This window comes from Terrapene carolina, unplaced genomic scaffold, assembly GCF_002925995.2.
Source record: "Terrapene carolina triunguis isolate 2854851 unplaced genomic scaffold, T_m_triunguis-2.0 Scaffold210, whole genome shotgun sequence".
NCBI classification, from domain to species: domain Eukaryota; kingdom Metazoa; phylum Chordata; order Testudines; family Emydidae; genus Terrapene; species Terrapene triunguis.
The window spans coordinates 12,049,205-12,064,217 of NW_020664561.1; the positions used below are offsets into that span (position 1 = coordinate 12,049,205).

The 15,013-nt window shown below is 45.0% G+C and overlaps 1 protein-coding gene across 1 annotated transcript in view; it reads left to right on the plus strand.

Annotated features, from left to right (window-relative positions):
* The window catches only part of LOC112105875 (tudor domain-containing protein 5), a 29,054-nt gene extending 21,745 nt beyond the window's left edge, over positions 1-7,309 (plus strand). The window contains exons 13-17 of the mRNA XM_026655578.1: positions 1,154-1,327; positions 2,640-2,849; positions 3,210-3,365; positions 6,038-6,254; positions 7,053-7,309. Of these exons, the coding sequence (XP_026511363.1) occupies positions 1,154-1,327; positions 2,640-2,849; positions 3,210-3,365; positions 6,038-6,254; positions 7,053-7,309 (1,014 nt within the window). The remainder of the gene's footprint in view (positions 1-1,153; positions 1,328-2,639; positions 2,850-3,209; positions 3,366-6,037; positions 6,255-7,052) is intronic.
* The last annotated feature ends 7,704 nt before the right edge of the window (positions 7,310-15,013 follow it).

The window sequence follows — 15,013 nt, forward strand, 5'->3', positions numbered from 1 at the left end:
GCGTGCCCCGTCCCTGCTCCTCCCCCGCCCTCCCAGTGCCTCCTGCACGCCAGGGAACAGTTGTTCCCTGGCATGCAGGAGTACTGGGAGGGCGGGGGAGGAGTTGATCAGCGGGGCTGATGGCCCTGGACATGATTCCGTCCCCTCCACCGAGCGCACCCTGTCCCCCCCTCCTGGGAGGGTGGAGGAGGAGTTGATCAGCAGGGCCCGTGGACCCCATTCTGTGGACCCTAGTTTGAGAAATGCTGATGTAGACCATACCTGACAGGTAATTGTCTAACCTGCTCTTAAAAATCTCCAGTGAAGGATATTCCATAACCTCCCTAGGCAATTTATTTCAGTGCTTAACTGCCCTGACAGTTAGGAAGTTTTTCCTAATGTCCAACCTAAACCTCCCTTGCTGCAATTTCAGCCCATTGCTTCTTGTCCTATCCTCAGAGGTTAAGGAGAACAATTTTTCTCCTTCTTCCTTGTAACAATCTTTTGTGTACTTAAAAACTGTTATGTCCCCTCTGTCTTCTCTTCTCCAGACTAAACAAACCCAATTTTTTTCAATCTTCCCTCATAGGTCATGTTTTCTAGACCTTTAATCATTTTTGTTGCTCTTCTCTGGACTTTCTCTAATTTGTCCACATCTTTCCTAAAATGTGGTGCCCAGATGTTGCATTGTTCCTTGACCTGAGTATTATTGGAACCATTTTTTAATATCTCTCATAATATAACTAATTTAAAACTAGTGTAACAAATCTAAAATCTAAGCATCCTGTTTTAAACACCGTGCACAGTGCCTAGCACAATGACCCCCATCTTTATTGGGGCCTATAGGTGTTACCATAATACAAATAACAAATGATCATGCTCTGTTCTCAAGCAGAATGAGAGCTGTGTGTCTGCATTTGGAATCTTATAGCTAATTATCTCGCACAATATAAATATTGTATATGTACTGTACAGAATTGTACCTTACTACTTTTGCTTATGCTCTTTTGAAATAATAAATGTTATGGGTGAGTCCTTGGTTCACTGGGTGGATGGCTCTACATATTTTTGTATAGTAATTTATGTCGTATACAATAAATCTTTTAAAATCAGAATAAAAAAAAAAAGCAGCATGTACAGTCGAGCTGAAATAAAGTTGCTGTTCTCTTTCTAGAGATCTCAGGTTGACCAGAAGGATGCAGTGTGCTTAGAACCTGAAGGGAGGGTACAAGAATATGCCTGCTCTGTGAATTCTTCTCTCACTTCTTGGGACTCACAAGGCAAAAACTACAAAAATTCCCAGGAAAGTCCAAATGGAGAGCCCAGAAATCCAAAACTGGAAATGCAGGTGAGGTTGGGTTTTTTCCAATACTGAATAACTTAATTGAGGTTGAGCTGAGACTGTCCCTTAATCAGCTTGCAGCTGACAGTAAGATTAGGGAAATTCCAAAAAGCATTTTGCAAACGTGTTTACCTGCTGTGAAGGGTAAGGAAGAATAAGACATAGAAAGGAGCTCCCCAGAGGAATCCAGTGTTGGTGACAACTTAAAACTGCTGTAATAAAACTGCAAACTTTAAATATTGTTCAAGAGATGTTTGCAAAGGTTGTTAATCTTTATACTTATAGGTGGTGGTGAGGTATTAGGATAGGAACAGTTTTTGGCAATGAAATTTTGCAGACTTGTGGATGACAATATGAACTAGTGTTAGTGGAGAAGAATGCTCTTAAGCAAATAAGTGTTAACTTACTAGCATACATTTTGTTTAAATGCAAGCAAAAGAAAACAGTGGAATTGAACCTCCCAAGAAACCAGATTCTATACATCAGAGTATTCCATTCATCCACAGAAAGGAGCAAAATGCTGGAACTCCATATCTTAGGACAAAGAATGGTGTTGCAGCAATGCTGCTAGTGTGTGCTGTATTAAAAGCTTCCAGATTTAGACATGCAATTACTTTTCTGTCCATTTTTAAAGTACAGTAGATTCCATTTATTAGCAACCACTCGGTTCCCAGTAAAAAGTTGTCATTTATCTGAAGGTTGCTAGTAAGAGGAGGGAAGGCTTGTGGGGCTGCAGCCAGGGACGGATGCACTGGGACATGCTGAGCACCCTGGCCTGGCACTGGGGGACCAGGCTTAGCATGTCCCAGTGCATCCTTCCCTGGCTGCAGCCCCACAAGCCTTCCTTGTGCTTACTAGCAACCTTCAGATAAATGGCAACTGTGGAAAGCCTCGCATCCAGACTGCAGCGGCCCTCCCAGCTGCTGCCCTGTCTGTACCCTCCTCTCCCAACTGCAGGCAAGCTTGTGGGTCTGTAGCCAGGGAAGGCATCTCAAAAAGTTGCGTAAGCGACATGCCTGTTGCCAAAATCCAAGTCTCATGAACTTTAAAGTCAGTGGGATGGGATTGGTTCCTAGCCATATGTTCCTATTAACTGGAAGTTGTTAATATTAGGATTGCTATTAAGCGGTATCCACTGTAACTATCAAACCTCACTGAACTCTTGAGGCTAAATAAGAGGGGGCTGCAGGTATTTTGAAAATGGAAAGGTGGACAAGATGAGTTCAACTCTCTGCCCTTCATTAAATGGTTTCTGGTTTCTTCACATAGTCTTGTAGAATATCAACTTGAGTTAGTTGCTTTTTTTTTTTTTTTAAAGGAAAGTCCTCATCTGGAGATGCCATACCTAGAGCCGGTGTCTGTGATCTCAGACATCTGGGATGAAAATTGGTTGCCTCTGCAAACCTTACAGAAGCAGACTGGTATTGCCCATGATACCTTGCAATTGGATACTGTGATATCTTCCAGCCAGACCTCCAGCCATGAAGGAAGGAATCAGAGCCTGCAAAGCAAAGAGCAGCTGCAACAGGTTACTTGTAATCTTTCGTGGAGGGAGGGAAATGGACAAATGCCCCATGGTGACATCCTAAGGGATTTAAACATTTTTGTGCATGATGCACAGTAGGCTGCATATGCTGATTTAATGGGGAAACCTGGCCAAAACCCTATCTTGCTGGCCTCCTACACCAACACAACTTCAAGTTTGTGTGCCTGAAAAGTTTTTTGTTTGGAAATAAAATGAGAGGTTTAAGTACACTCTCAATTAAGGGTTAAATAATTGATCCTTTAATGCTATTTCTCTCGGTTGCAATTTTTGCCAGATTTTCCATAATGTTTCTGCCCTTCCCGCTTTTTCTCCTCTCCATACCCACTGTACTGGGTGTCTTAGGTAGGCCATTTTGCTGCTGCTGAAGAGACTTGGGATGATGTGTGGCCACTTTTGGATCATGTGAACGTGACAAGGACAGCAGTTGAAAAGTCAAAATACCCAATCCAGAAGACACTGGATCTGGGAGAAGTCCTGGAGCCCACTGGGGGGCTGAAGGTAAGTACACATTTTCTGGCCCGGTATAGTGGCATATTTTGTTTTCTAAATTATTTTAATATTCCTGGAAATATTTTTTTTTTTTTTGCTCTTTATTAAATTGAAATTTTAGTCCAAATGAGGCACAACTGTTTTAAGATAATCTACCTACCTCTGCATCTAGGTTCTTATATTTGTGCCCACCACCAGTTTGTCTGAGTGCCTCCCAAATTAATCCAATTATAGCAAGTAACATGAAACAAAATGTGATGTCTCATCCTAATTCAGTATCTTTGTATCAGAGAACTATGCCATGCTTTGGTATGATTGGCAGTCTCTGCTAATAGAGACACTGATTTACAGGAGTGAGTTGAATGGTTCCAGGTAAATCTAGATTCTCTTACAGAACTCTGTGGGGAAGCGTACATATCTCCTGTCTGCGCTACGTCTCTCTAGTCAACAGTGTTGACCCTTCCTTTTCATGTGGCAATGAAAGAACCCAGAAAAGAATCTTTATAATATATAAATGTAGTTAGCACTCCAGACTCAGCAGCTTTATATTAGTGTAATGCTTGGGCCTGATAGTGGAGAGTGCTTGTCAGCTTCCACAGAAAGACTCCCTGGCTGTTTGTTTTCCCCTGGCATACTCTTGGGGTGACCAGTTCTGTTGTAGGTGGGAAATCTGTAAAATCTACTCAGTGTAGGTTCACACTGAACCTGATCTGGCATCAGGGAACTCAGCGGGAGTTTTACAGTTAACTTCAGTGGGAGGAGGAGCAGGCTCTATGTTAACAATTTTAAAAGTGCGTCTGTGGCTGAATTTATTTGAAGCTGCTTAGTCAATATTGCCAATGCCTCTTACTGCTTGATGAGTTAGGAGATTGAAGTCAGGATTCTTAATAGTAAGGTTGGGGAGGATCATTTGTGGCACATGTGGGGCACAAAGTGAGTGCTGATACTTAGTCATTATTTATTATCACCACCTATCTAATGGTATAAGTTAACATGACCATTTATGAATGCAGAGTTTGGGATGGACAAAAGGAGGGAATAGTGGAGGGGCATAGATTATTCTAGTGTTGATGGTAGCAGAGGGATCAGGAATGATCAATACCCACAAGTTTTTTGTGCATTATTACAGCTCATTAACTGCAAGGAAGAGGTGGTTAGTGACCATGATGAGCGCCGTTCTAGTGGGGTATCAGAAACCAGATTTGAGAGGATCAAGGGAAGAGCTGGAAGAAATGAGGGGTAGGAAAGATGGGCCTTCCTGGGGTGGAGATGGGGTGAGGCTTTGGGAGAGCAAAGAGGTTGGGGTGAGGAAAGTGGCACTAAGGTAATGAGAGAAGAGCAGACAACATAGCTTGTGCAAGCAGAGGTGGGGAGAAGAGAAGGGGAGATCATAATGGATGATGTGAGAATGCAGAGTTCCTCATGTACTGACTCAGACATAACTACACAACTATTAGACAGCTGATCATGTAGCTTTAGGAGCCTAGGAATCTCCCTACTAGAGCAGAACAGTTCATCTAGTCCAGGATCTTGTCTGACAGTGATCCTGGTCAGGTACTTAAGAAGAAGGTACAAGAAACTCTATAAACGACAATTATGGAAAAAACTTCCCTTAGGAGAAGATTCTTCCTAGTCCCCCATCAGTTAGTAGTTGGCTTGTGTCTGGAGCCTGACGGTTTCTATCTTTTGTGCTTTATCTCAGTTCACTGTGGATTGTTCTCATACGTTGACTGCTGCATATTGAGCAGAGGTTTCCATTGACATCAATGGCCATGTCTTTCCCAAGTGGTTGGTTAATTTGCAACCGAGCAATGTCAGTTAGTTCAAATTATTCTTTCCAAATGTGCATTAACTTGCATTTGTCAACACTGAATTTCCTTTGTCTATAAAATATATGTGCTTCCTAGTTTGTTTACTACTTCAGGAGCTCCCCACAGTCATGTCTAGCCGTGACTATCTTAAACAATTTTGTTTCTACTGTAAATGTTGTCATTTTACAGTTCATAGAAATGTAGGGATCTCGAGGTCATCTAGTCCATCCTGCCATGCTGAGGCAGGATTAAGTATACCTAGCCCATCCCTGACAGATGCTTGTCTAACCTGTTCTTAAAAGCCTCCAAGGATGGGGATTCTGCAGCCTCCCTAGGTAGCCTCTGCCAGTGCATTAACTCATCCTTATAGTTAGAAAGTTCTTGAAGTTTTTTCCTATCCTCCCCTTTTCCAGTAAATTAGTAAATACAAACATCAGTCCCAGTACAGATCTGTGAATTAAACTAGAAACTAAGGTTTTATTCAACTAAAAATTGACTGAGCAGCATACTCAACCTCAGTCCAAACTCCCTTGTGCTCACTGTCAGTCTTGCTGTGCCTGGGGCCTCTCTCAGCTCAAGAATTATGAGGGTTTTTTACAGCAGACCATTAATAACTTATTAAGACATGAGCAGAGATGGAATTTTGTACGTTGCAATAAGCAGCCGCTCTCCTTGGAGAATGTGGAGGAGGTGCTGCTCTCTGGCCCTGATTTTGTGCAATTGGCCAAAAACAATAAATAAAAATGAAACGCGGTTGCTAGAATTCCTTTCCAGATATGTCTGGATGCTTAACTATATGGTGACCAGGACAGTTGATGAATTGTGGGTTCACTAATCTCTCTCTCTGCTCTGTTTTATATTTGATTGCAGACACCAGCCTCTCTTGGAGATTTATCAGATCCTGCTATTTTGTCCAAGTCACTGGAAGAATTTTATATCTCCCTAAGCTGTTCCCAGCCCTCAGCAGAGCCTAGCCAACTGGAGACTGATCAGAACAAAATATCTCCTAACAAGGTCCAGCTTCTTACAGCACCAGCTGCTTCTGCCTCACTTACAACAGCACCTGTATCTTTGGAGAAGCAGAATGGTACTGTGGATTTGTCTGAGTGGTTTTTTAGGATGTGTGAAGATTGAAGGGGTATTAGTATGTGCATTCCACTACCCAATTGGAATGCTGGCCCTAGCGCTGCGATCCTGGTACTATGTTAATTGCACTGGTGGGTGTTTCTTGGTATTGTCTGAAGTCCATTACAGCCAGAAGCTGGGCTCAGGAATCCTGGGGCTAGGGCACTGGTGTATGCAAATGGAGACCTTGAATCTTGGCTTCTTGGTGCAATGGACAGATGGCAATAACAGTGACTGTGGATTGATGCAATACTTCAGGTTGGCCCCATGTGCAGAGAAGTGGATTCATAAGTATTTCATGGGGATGAACTTGAATTGAGGTTTATTCCTCTCTTGGTTCATTTCCCTGCCTTATCCAGATATTTTTCTTCTGTTACCTTTGTCCAGCCCCTATCCTAAATATTTTTGCCTGTCTGTTTCAAATGTTAGAATTTCCCAATATTAAATGGACTCTCATCTCCTGGCATTTAAGGGATTCCATGCAAGACCATGGAAAATGAGAGACAGTGAAGCCCTTGTTCTTTCTAAAGCCCTCTTAGCTCCCATGTGTCTGTCCTCTGAAACATAAATTGATTTTAACTTCACAACAGCCCTTTGAGGTAATGAAATATTTATCCCCATTTTACAGGATAAAATAAGTGACTCACCCAAGGTTGCACAGTATGTCTGTGGTAGAGCTGAGAATCCAGTTCTTCTGAGTCCCAGTCCAGTGCCCTATCCATTAGACCATCCTTTCACCCTTGTCTCATTTACTATGCAGGGGAAGTCATTCCAGAGAAGGTAAAGAATGAGGACCTCTTGAGGACCCAAGTTATCCCGCTGAGTAGCAGTAACAGCTGCACTACCCGAGGGGCTGAGGATCAGAATTCCCTGATCCTAGCTGCTGAGCTCCAGGTGTCCCAGAAGCTCTACGTCCCTCGCAGCTCGCCTACCGCAGCATTGGGAGCTGCTGCACGCTTGGCCACCTCCAGTGGCCTTTTTCACTGGTTTGCTGTCCTGAGAAAGTTGGAGACATGAGGAGGAGGAGGAGGAACCCCAAGCTGTCTGGTTTCTGAAGAAAGAAGTCTAATCCACTTGTACTGCATCAGACAAGATGGAGAAACAAAGCAGATGCTCTTTGAGGGGTTGGTTCTCCTGCCGTTTCTCTTTGGCCATAAGAGATGCTCATCCTCCTGATAACTAGAGCCTAGGGTCTCCTTGGACATGCCTGTGTGTATAGGATAAATGTTGCTTTTATTTTCAGTGGAAATGGTTATATTCCTTCTATTGTACTGCTGTGTAATGACTGTTCTTTTTAATATAGTGGTTTGGACTGTGTTTCAATGTTGTTGTGTTGTGTGTATAAACAGTCTCCAAAAGGTGGAGGAAGGAAACGGGTCAGATTTGGCATGTTAGAAACAGACCATCTTAAAAACAAACAAAAAAACCCTCTTTCCACTCACCCCTAAACCACTTCCCCTCAAACAGGTATTGCCTTGAGCGTCGCAACTTATGACTTATTGTGAGTAAGGATTTTTTAAATGCAATGGATCCATCACATAATCCTTTTCTTGGTAGTACAACTACTGGTCACATTGTAAGTCAGCTCATCCAGCCTGTGGTGAGCACTGCTAACCAGTAAAACGGCCTACCTCATGCCCCACTGTCTTGCTGCATCTACATAATGTTAAAATATGGTGGTGGTTCTTCAAGTAGATGCAGCTGTGTATTCAGCTTAGATGTGCATGCCCCCAGTGTACTGGAACCGGAGAGATCTGCCTAGCAATATTTGTAGGGATGGCGCTCGTGCCATTGCAGCTTTAGCCCCTCCCCGACTATAAAAGGCAGCACTGCCTCAAGCCCCTCAGTTCCTTCTGACCACCTGTGGCTAGAGTCTGAGCTCTGTCCTGTTTCGCTTCACACTTTTGTTCTGTTTCTGAGAACTTTTTCTTGTGTGTATATAGTAGTTAGTAATACCTTTAGTTTCATTTCAGTGTGAGTATAGTATTAGAGCAGTTGGCTGCTGTCTGTGATGCCCTCACTAGGGTTCAAGCACTGCCATTGTGTGGTGCCATCTCCCAACAGTGATGCCCACATGAGGTGCTTATTGTGTCTCAGCGAAGGACACATTAAAGAGAAGTGCCCCATCTGCAAGTTGCTCACAAAGAGGACTCAGGTGGCAAGAGTGTTGCAGCTGAAGCAGCACTTGCTAGATCAGGCCATGAGGCCCGCTTCGGCACAGAGGCCCTCGTCCCAGTGGTAGTCCCCTTCGGATTTGGCAAGTGATGTCGCTGCACATTGGGTTTCCCCCAAGAGGAAGAGCGGTCGTTCACCCTTCTCTGGTAGGGTGAGGAATTGGTCCCATAAAACGAATCGGGACCATTTCACGGTTTGGGGAAACTCCTCATCTTCTAAGAGGAGTGGTCACTGGTACGGTACTCCCTCCAGCATGTGGGATGAAGCAGATCTGTCAAACTGGTACCATGCCGAGATCAGTGAAAGCCTGTACCATTGACTCAGGTTCAAGCTGTGGGCCATCTATAAAGTCTGGTACTGATGAAGTCTGCACCAGCACTGACTGACTGCATGCCAGTGGCAACAGACGTGATTTGCCCCTCAGTCCCAGACCCTCCACTGGTTCCAGAGTGCTTTGGTGCCATGCCTTCTACTGCATCACCCTCCATTGTGCCCTTGGCACCTTCCAGCTGCATTGCAGAGCTGCCAAGTTCATTGGTACCATAGTTCACACCTCCCAGGCCTCAGATTGTGGAGTGGAGGCCAACGTGGGGCCCGACACCAAAAGCCCCCTCGACACTGGTGTGTATTTTGGGACAGTCATCTTGGTAGCAGATCCCTTAGAGTTCAATACGGCCCTTTGCCTTGGTACTGGGTAGAAGTGTGTCTCATTCAGAACCACTGGTGTGCTGATCCCCTGTTCCTCTTTGGCATTGATGCTGCCCCTGTATGGGCTTCAGATGAGTCTGACCATTTGCCCTGTTGGGGCTGGCTCCCACATTGTCACCAGAAAACCTCCAGGAATCCTCAAGATCCTGCTTGGGGTTGTCCTCCCCCTCATTGTCACACAAGCACCAGAGATTGCATTTGGATCACCATTGATGCTGAGATTGGCATGTGTCCCACAGTCGGGACAGGCTCTTGGTCCAGTGTCTGCTGGCCACCAATGTCTTATCCATATGCCTACTGGCCTCCTTGGGATGCTAATGAGTCCTTGAGATCTCACTCCTTGACCTGCTCTAGAGCGAGATCACGGGTCCTGATGGTAGCTTCCACTCACAAGTCATCTCAGCTGCAAGTGACTTCTGAGCCTGTTCCTCCTGGACCTCTGGGGCTATTCGAACTGGATCTTGTAGTGAAAGAACAAGACCCATCATTGGTGCAGCAGATCATCTCCTCATCCTACCCGAATGAACTTACTGTGCCTGAATCTTCCTCTCCCTCGGTGTCTGAGGACTTTAAGGCACATCTGACGCGTGTGGGCTCTATCTTGGGTATCCAGGTGGAATTCCTGCAGGAGAATATGCAGATATTCTCCAACAATCAGCTCCAGGGAGAGTAGCCCACCCAATAAATGAGGCTCTTCTAGAGCCTCTAAAGGCCCTGTGGAATACTCCAGCTTTGTTATCTTTCATGGCAAAGCATTCAGAGAAGCAGTACTTCCTTCCCATGGAGGGCTTTGAGGGTTTCCACTCCCACCTGTCCCCTAACTCTCTCTGGTGGTGTAACTGCAGTAAATGACGGGGCATGGCAGAGAAGATACAAGTCCACCCCTAAGGACAAAGAATCCAAGAAGATGGACTTAATGGGAAGGAAGATTTATACCTCAGTTTCCCTGGAAATGCGCATCACAAACCAGCAGGCGTTGCTTTCTAAATGTCTTTGTCAGTTGGGTGGCCATGTCTAAGTTCATGAACAAGTTGCCAGAACCCTCTAGGGAAGAGTTTATGGTCTTCATTGTGGAAGGCCGTGTGGTGACCAAGACCTCATTGCAGTCAGCCCTGGATGTGGCAGATGCCATGGCCAGAATTATGACATCAGCTGTGAGCACGTGGAGGGGGCTCATGGCTGCAGAACTCAAGCATTGTGTACAGTAAACTATTGAGGACTTACTATTTGATGGCTGCGTTTTGTTTCAGAGAAAACTGATGAAACCCTTAACTTTTTAAAGACTCCTGAGATGCTTCATGTTCTTTGGGACTATATACTTCAGCCATAAACAGATGCCAGTATAATAGATAGCAGCAATGCCGCTTGCAGTGTTGTGTGAGACAGCTCTCCCTCTCTGTGTGGCAGCAGGACTACTCCCACAAGGGCCATAGAACCCAGAGGAGAAGGTCCTCTGGTTCTGGGTTAACCAGCTGGCTCACATTCCTCCCCCAGTATCAACCAAGTGCCCATTTTGACTCATGTATCCAGGTCAGCGATCCAGTAGTAACCTCCTTTTCCATCCCACCCTTTCGGGGACAGGCTGGCCTGTTTTTATGGTGTTTGGGACTTGATTACCACCGACATCTGGGTCCTAAGCATCATCAGATCGGGTTATGCCATACAGTTCATCTCCATCACTCCTCCCCTCCCCATTACCTCGTCCCTTTTCAGGGATCCCGCTCATGAGAACAGGTTCAGTCTCTAGTGTCTCGGGGGAAGGGGAGAGGAATGGGGTCATAGAGGAGGTTCCCCTGCAGTATGAGTGTCAGGGATTCTACTCCCAGTATTCCCTAGTTCCCAAGCCCAAGGGAGGGATGAGACCTATCCTCAATGTCCGCAATCTCAACAAATACATCAGATACATGCAACTGTCCTCCCCCGCCTTAAATCACAAGGACTAGTTTGCTGCCCTAGACCTTCAGGTTGCTTATTTTTACATAGCAATCCTTCCGAGCCACAGGAGGTTTCTCCAGTTAGTGCTGGTCTGCCACAACCATCAGTAAACCATGCTCCCTTTTGGTCAGTCCCTTGCTCCCCAAGTTTGTATCAAATGCATCATTGTAGTGACAGCGTACTTCAGGAAGAGGGGAATTCATATCTTCCCATATTTGCTCAATTGGCTACTGAGGGGCAGGTCCAGAGAAGAAATCCTCTCACATTCAGTTCATGCTGTGCTTACTGTATCGTCTAGGTCTCATCTTAAACAGCAGGAAGTAAACATTTTGTTCCAGCTCAAAGAACAGAGCCCACTGGGGCTCTGACTTTGAATTTGAGAGTGTCTGCTGACTGACCGATTCTATGCAATTTGCCACCTATGTCTGGAACTGCAGTCTCAACCCTCAAGCACTGCCCGTGTATGCCTGATGTCACTAGGCCATATAGTTACATGCACACAGGTAGTCCAGTTTGCCAGATTGTGCCTTCATCCTATTCAAATGTCACTGAAGTAGGTCTATCATCCGAATAGTCATCCCTTAGGCAGACTGGTTCAACTTCCTCCACTGATCCTAGACTCCTTATGCTCATGGACAGTTCAGGGAAATGTGCTATGGCATTCCCTTGGCTCGGTCTCCACTGACCAAAACTATTTTCACCAATGCCTCCTTAATAGGTTGGGGAGCACATCTGGAGTCACTGGAAGTTCAAGGCCTGTGGTCAAAATGGGAAGCTTCTCTGCACATCAGTGTCCTAGAGCTTTGTGTCATCTACAATGCCTGTCAGACTCTTCAAGATCACATCTGGGACACAGTGCCTCTTATGCTCACCGACAATACCACCGTGATGTATTACATGAACAGATGGTGGAACACACTCCCTGACTCATGAATGGGTTCTGAAGCCCAGCATGCGGTGGTCCATGTTGGGAGTTTGGCGTGTCCTGACAATCTGCCTGTTTGCCATGAGAGACCACAAGAAATACTGGCTGTTTCGCCTCCAAGGAGGGCCTCAGTCCAGGCTCCCTGACCAGGGTTTTTCACCTGAGCTGGGAATTGGCAGTCCTGTATGCTTGTCCTCAAATTTGGATCATCCTGCAGGTCGTTCTCAAGATGAATTTGGACCATGCTACGCTAATTCTCATTTTTCTAGCATGGCCATGACAGTATTGATTCTCCAACCTCCTCACATTATCAAGTTGACTTCCCATATCACTTCCTCTTCACCCGACCTCCTGATCGAGCATCACAGTCAGGTTTTGCATCCAGTGCTTGGCTCAGCTTCCTGCATTGCACAGCGTGGATGCTGCCTGGTTAGATGAGGAGGAGCAATGTGCGGAGGAGGTCTAACAAGTCTTGCTCAATAGTAGGTGGCTCTGGTTGAGGGCTTCCTATTCAGTAGAATGGAAGTGGTTCTTGATATGGTCATTAGCCTGGGAAGTTCAACTGAAGCTGGCTTGTATCCAGGACATCTTGGAAAACCAGTTACACCTTCAGTCTTCTGGTCTTGCACTTAGTTCACTGAGAGTCCACCAGGTGGCATTTTGGTGTTTCATCCACCCCTGCAGGGCAAGTCGTGTTTTCAAACCCCAGGGCACTGAGGTTCTTGAAAGGAATAATTGATCTTCCCCCGCTGGTTAAAGAGATGATTCCTCTGTAGGACCTAAATATTGTTTTAGCAACTCTTATGGGACCTCCATTTGAGCCTCTGGAAACTTTTCTTCCTTCTGTCAGAAAATTGCCTTTCTTGTGGCAATAACATCTGCAAGGACAGTGGGTGAGTTGCAGGGTTTGGTGATGGAGCCTCCTTCCATGCAATTTTCTAAAGACAAAAAGTAACTCTGGATAAAAACTTAGTGTGTGGTTGCAAAGTGGTTTTCTAGTTTCACTTGAACCAAGCTATATATGTACCCGGGTTCTTTCCTAAGCTGCATTCAACTGCAGAGGAACAGTGTCTCCAAACATTGGATGTCAGGGGATGTTTAGCTTTTTATCTGGATAGGACCAAACCTTTCTGCTCCTCATCTAATTTGTTTGTTTGTTTCACGTGCAGACCGAATGAAGGGTCAAGTGGTTTTCTTCAGACGATCTCCAGGTGGATAATTTCATGTATCATGACAGCATACGAAGTAGCCCAGGCTACTCTTCCTCAAAGGGTGCGAGCTCATTCCATGTTGATGGCATTTCTAAGCAACATTCCTATAGTGGACATCTGCAAGTCTGCCACTTGGTTCTCGGTGCATACTTTTACAAACCAATATGCTGTTACTGCTGCATCCAGATCTGATGCAAACTTTGGGAAGACAGTCCTCCAGTACTTGTTTAAGTAGACTCTGAGCCCCTCCTATGAGGGGTTTGGAGTGGTGCTACCTTTAGATAGCAAGGGGAGGGGCTAGGGCATGAGCACAGCCCCTTCGAGCACTACTAGGCAAAGTTCTCCTGCTCCGGTGCACTGGGCATGCAGACACCTAAGTAGAGTACACATCTGCCTCATATCTTGAAGAACAACAGTTACAGACAGGTAACGTTTTTTTCTTCAAAAAGTGGCTCTAAAAATGGCACTTCTTTCTTAGCAGATCTGCTTGTGTGTACTCGGATACAGCTGCTGACTTCGGTAACAAAAGGTTTTACTGCTTTTTTTTTTTTTTTTTTACTCCTGTCAGTGCTCCAGGAGTCAGCAGTGAGGAAGGAGTGAGCTGGAGTCTGTACCATCTTATGCGTCAACAAAATTTGACTAAATGCCACCAGTTACCCCTTTGCAAATACAGTGTAGGAGGGGGGGTTGTTCCAGTGTGGCTGAGGGCACAGTTTGGCTTGCGAAATGTTTTGCTGGCAGTTTGTCAGATGGAACAAACCCAGCTTGACTCAGCTCCCCAGTGAAATGTGCAGGGTTGGCAGGTAGAAATAACATTTGTAAAATGATATTTTTAATCTGCAAGTCAAGGGGGAAACTTGGACACCCCCCACAATGCCATTTTTAGTTACTTTTCAGACTAGAACCCGCTGTAAGGGTAAGAGACAAAACCTTTGTCTAGACTTGGGGCGGAGGAGAGAAAGGTGCTGCTTTATTGAGTTAATTTAACTGCATTGAAAACCCCCTTAAACACAGACAATGCAGTGTAGACACAGTTCAATTTTAGCAGGTCCAGATATAATGTGACAAAATCCAAGAGATAAAGGCACAGCAGTATAAGTTACAGAACAGATAACACCAATCAGGAATTTCACTGTTCAGGCCGAGACTATTTTTATCACCACCTTTACAACTATTTAAAGAGCTGTTATGCTTTGAAAAGTTTGAAAATCATACTTTTTTTTCCTCCCTGTGCGTATGTAGAATCAGATCTGCTGACTGCCATGACAAAAGTAAGTGTACCACTTGTCGTAGCCCTGCAAAGCCAGTTCTGCTGTAGAAGAGTGAGCTTGATTCTTTTCTGGCTCCTGCATCAGCAACAACATTGACTAATTTTCCATTGCAGAGCTAGATTCTGCCCTCAGAACTTCGTAATCTCATTGTCCACCTTCAGTGCACCGCTGGTGGTCCCTGTTGGAGGTAATGTCTATTCAGATGCACCTAAAGGCAGAATGTGGCCTGCATATTTTTATTACTGGTGATAAATGAACCAGAAAAAATGAGGTTAACTTTCAGATCCCCGGTAGTTTGTAGAGGGGGAGAGGAAAAAAAGCTCTTGTAAACTAAGCAAATGTGATGTACAAATGGAAACACAACAAATAAGGAGCCTCAACAGTGCCATTTTAGAGTTACCTTTCACAATAAGCATAAAATACACCTCTACCCTGATATAACGCTGTCTTCGGGAGCCAAAAAATCTTACCGCTTTATAGGTGAAACTGCGTTATA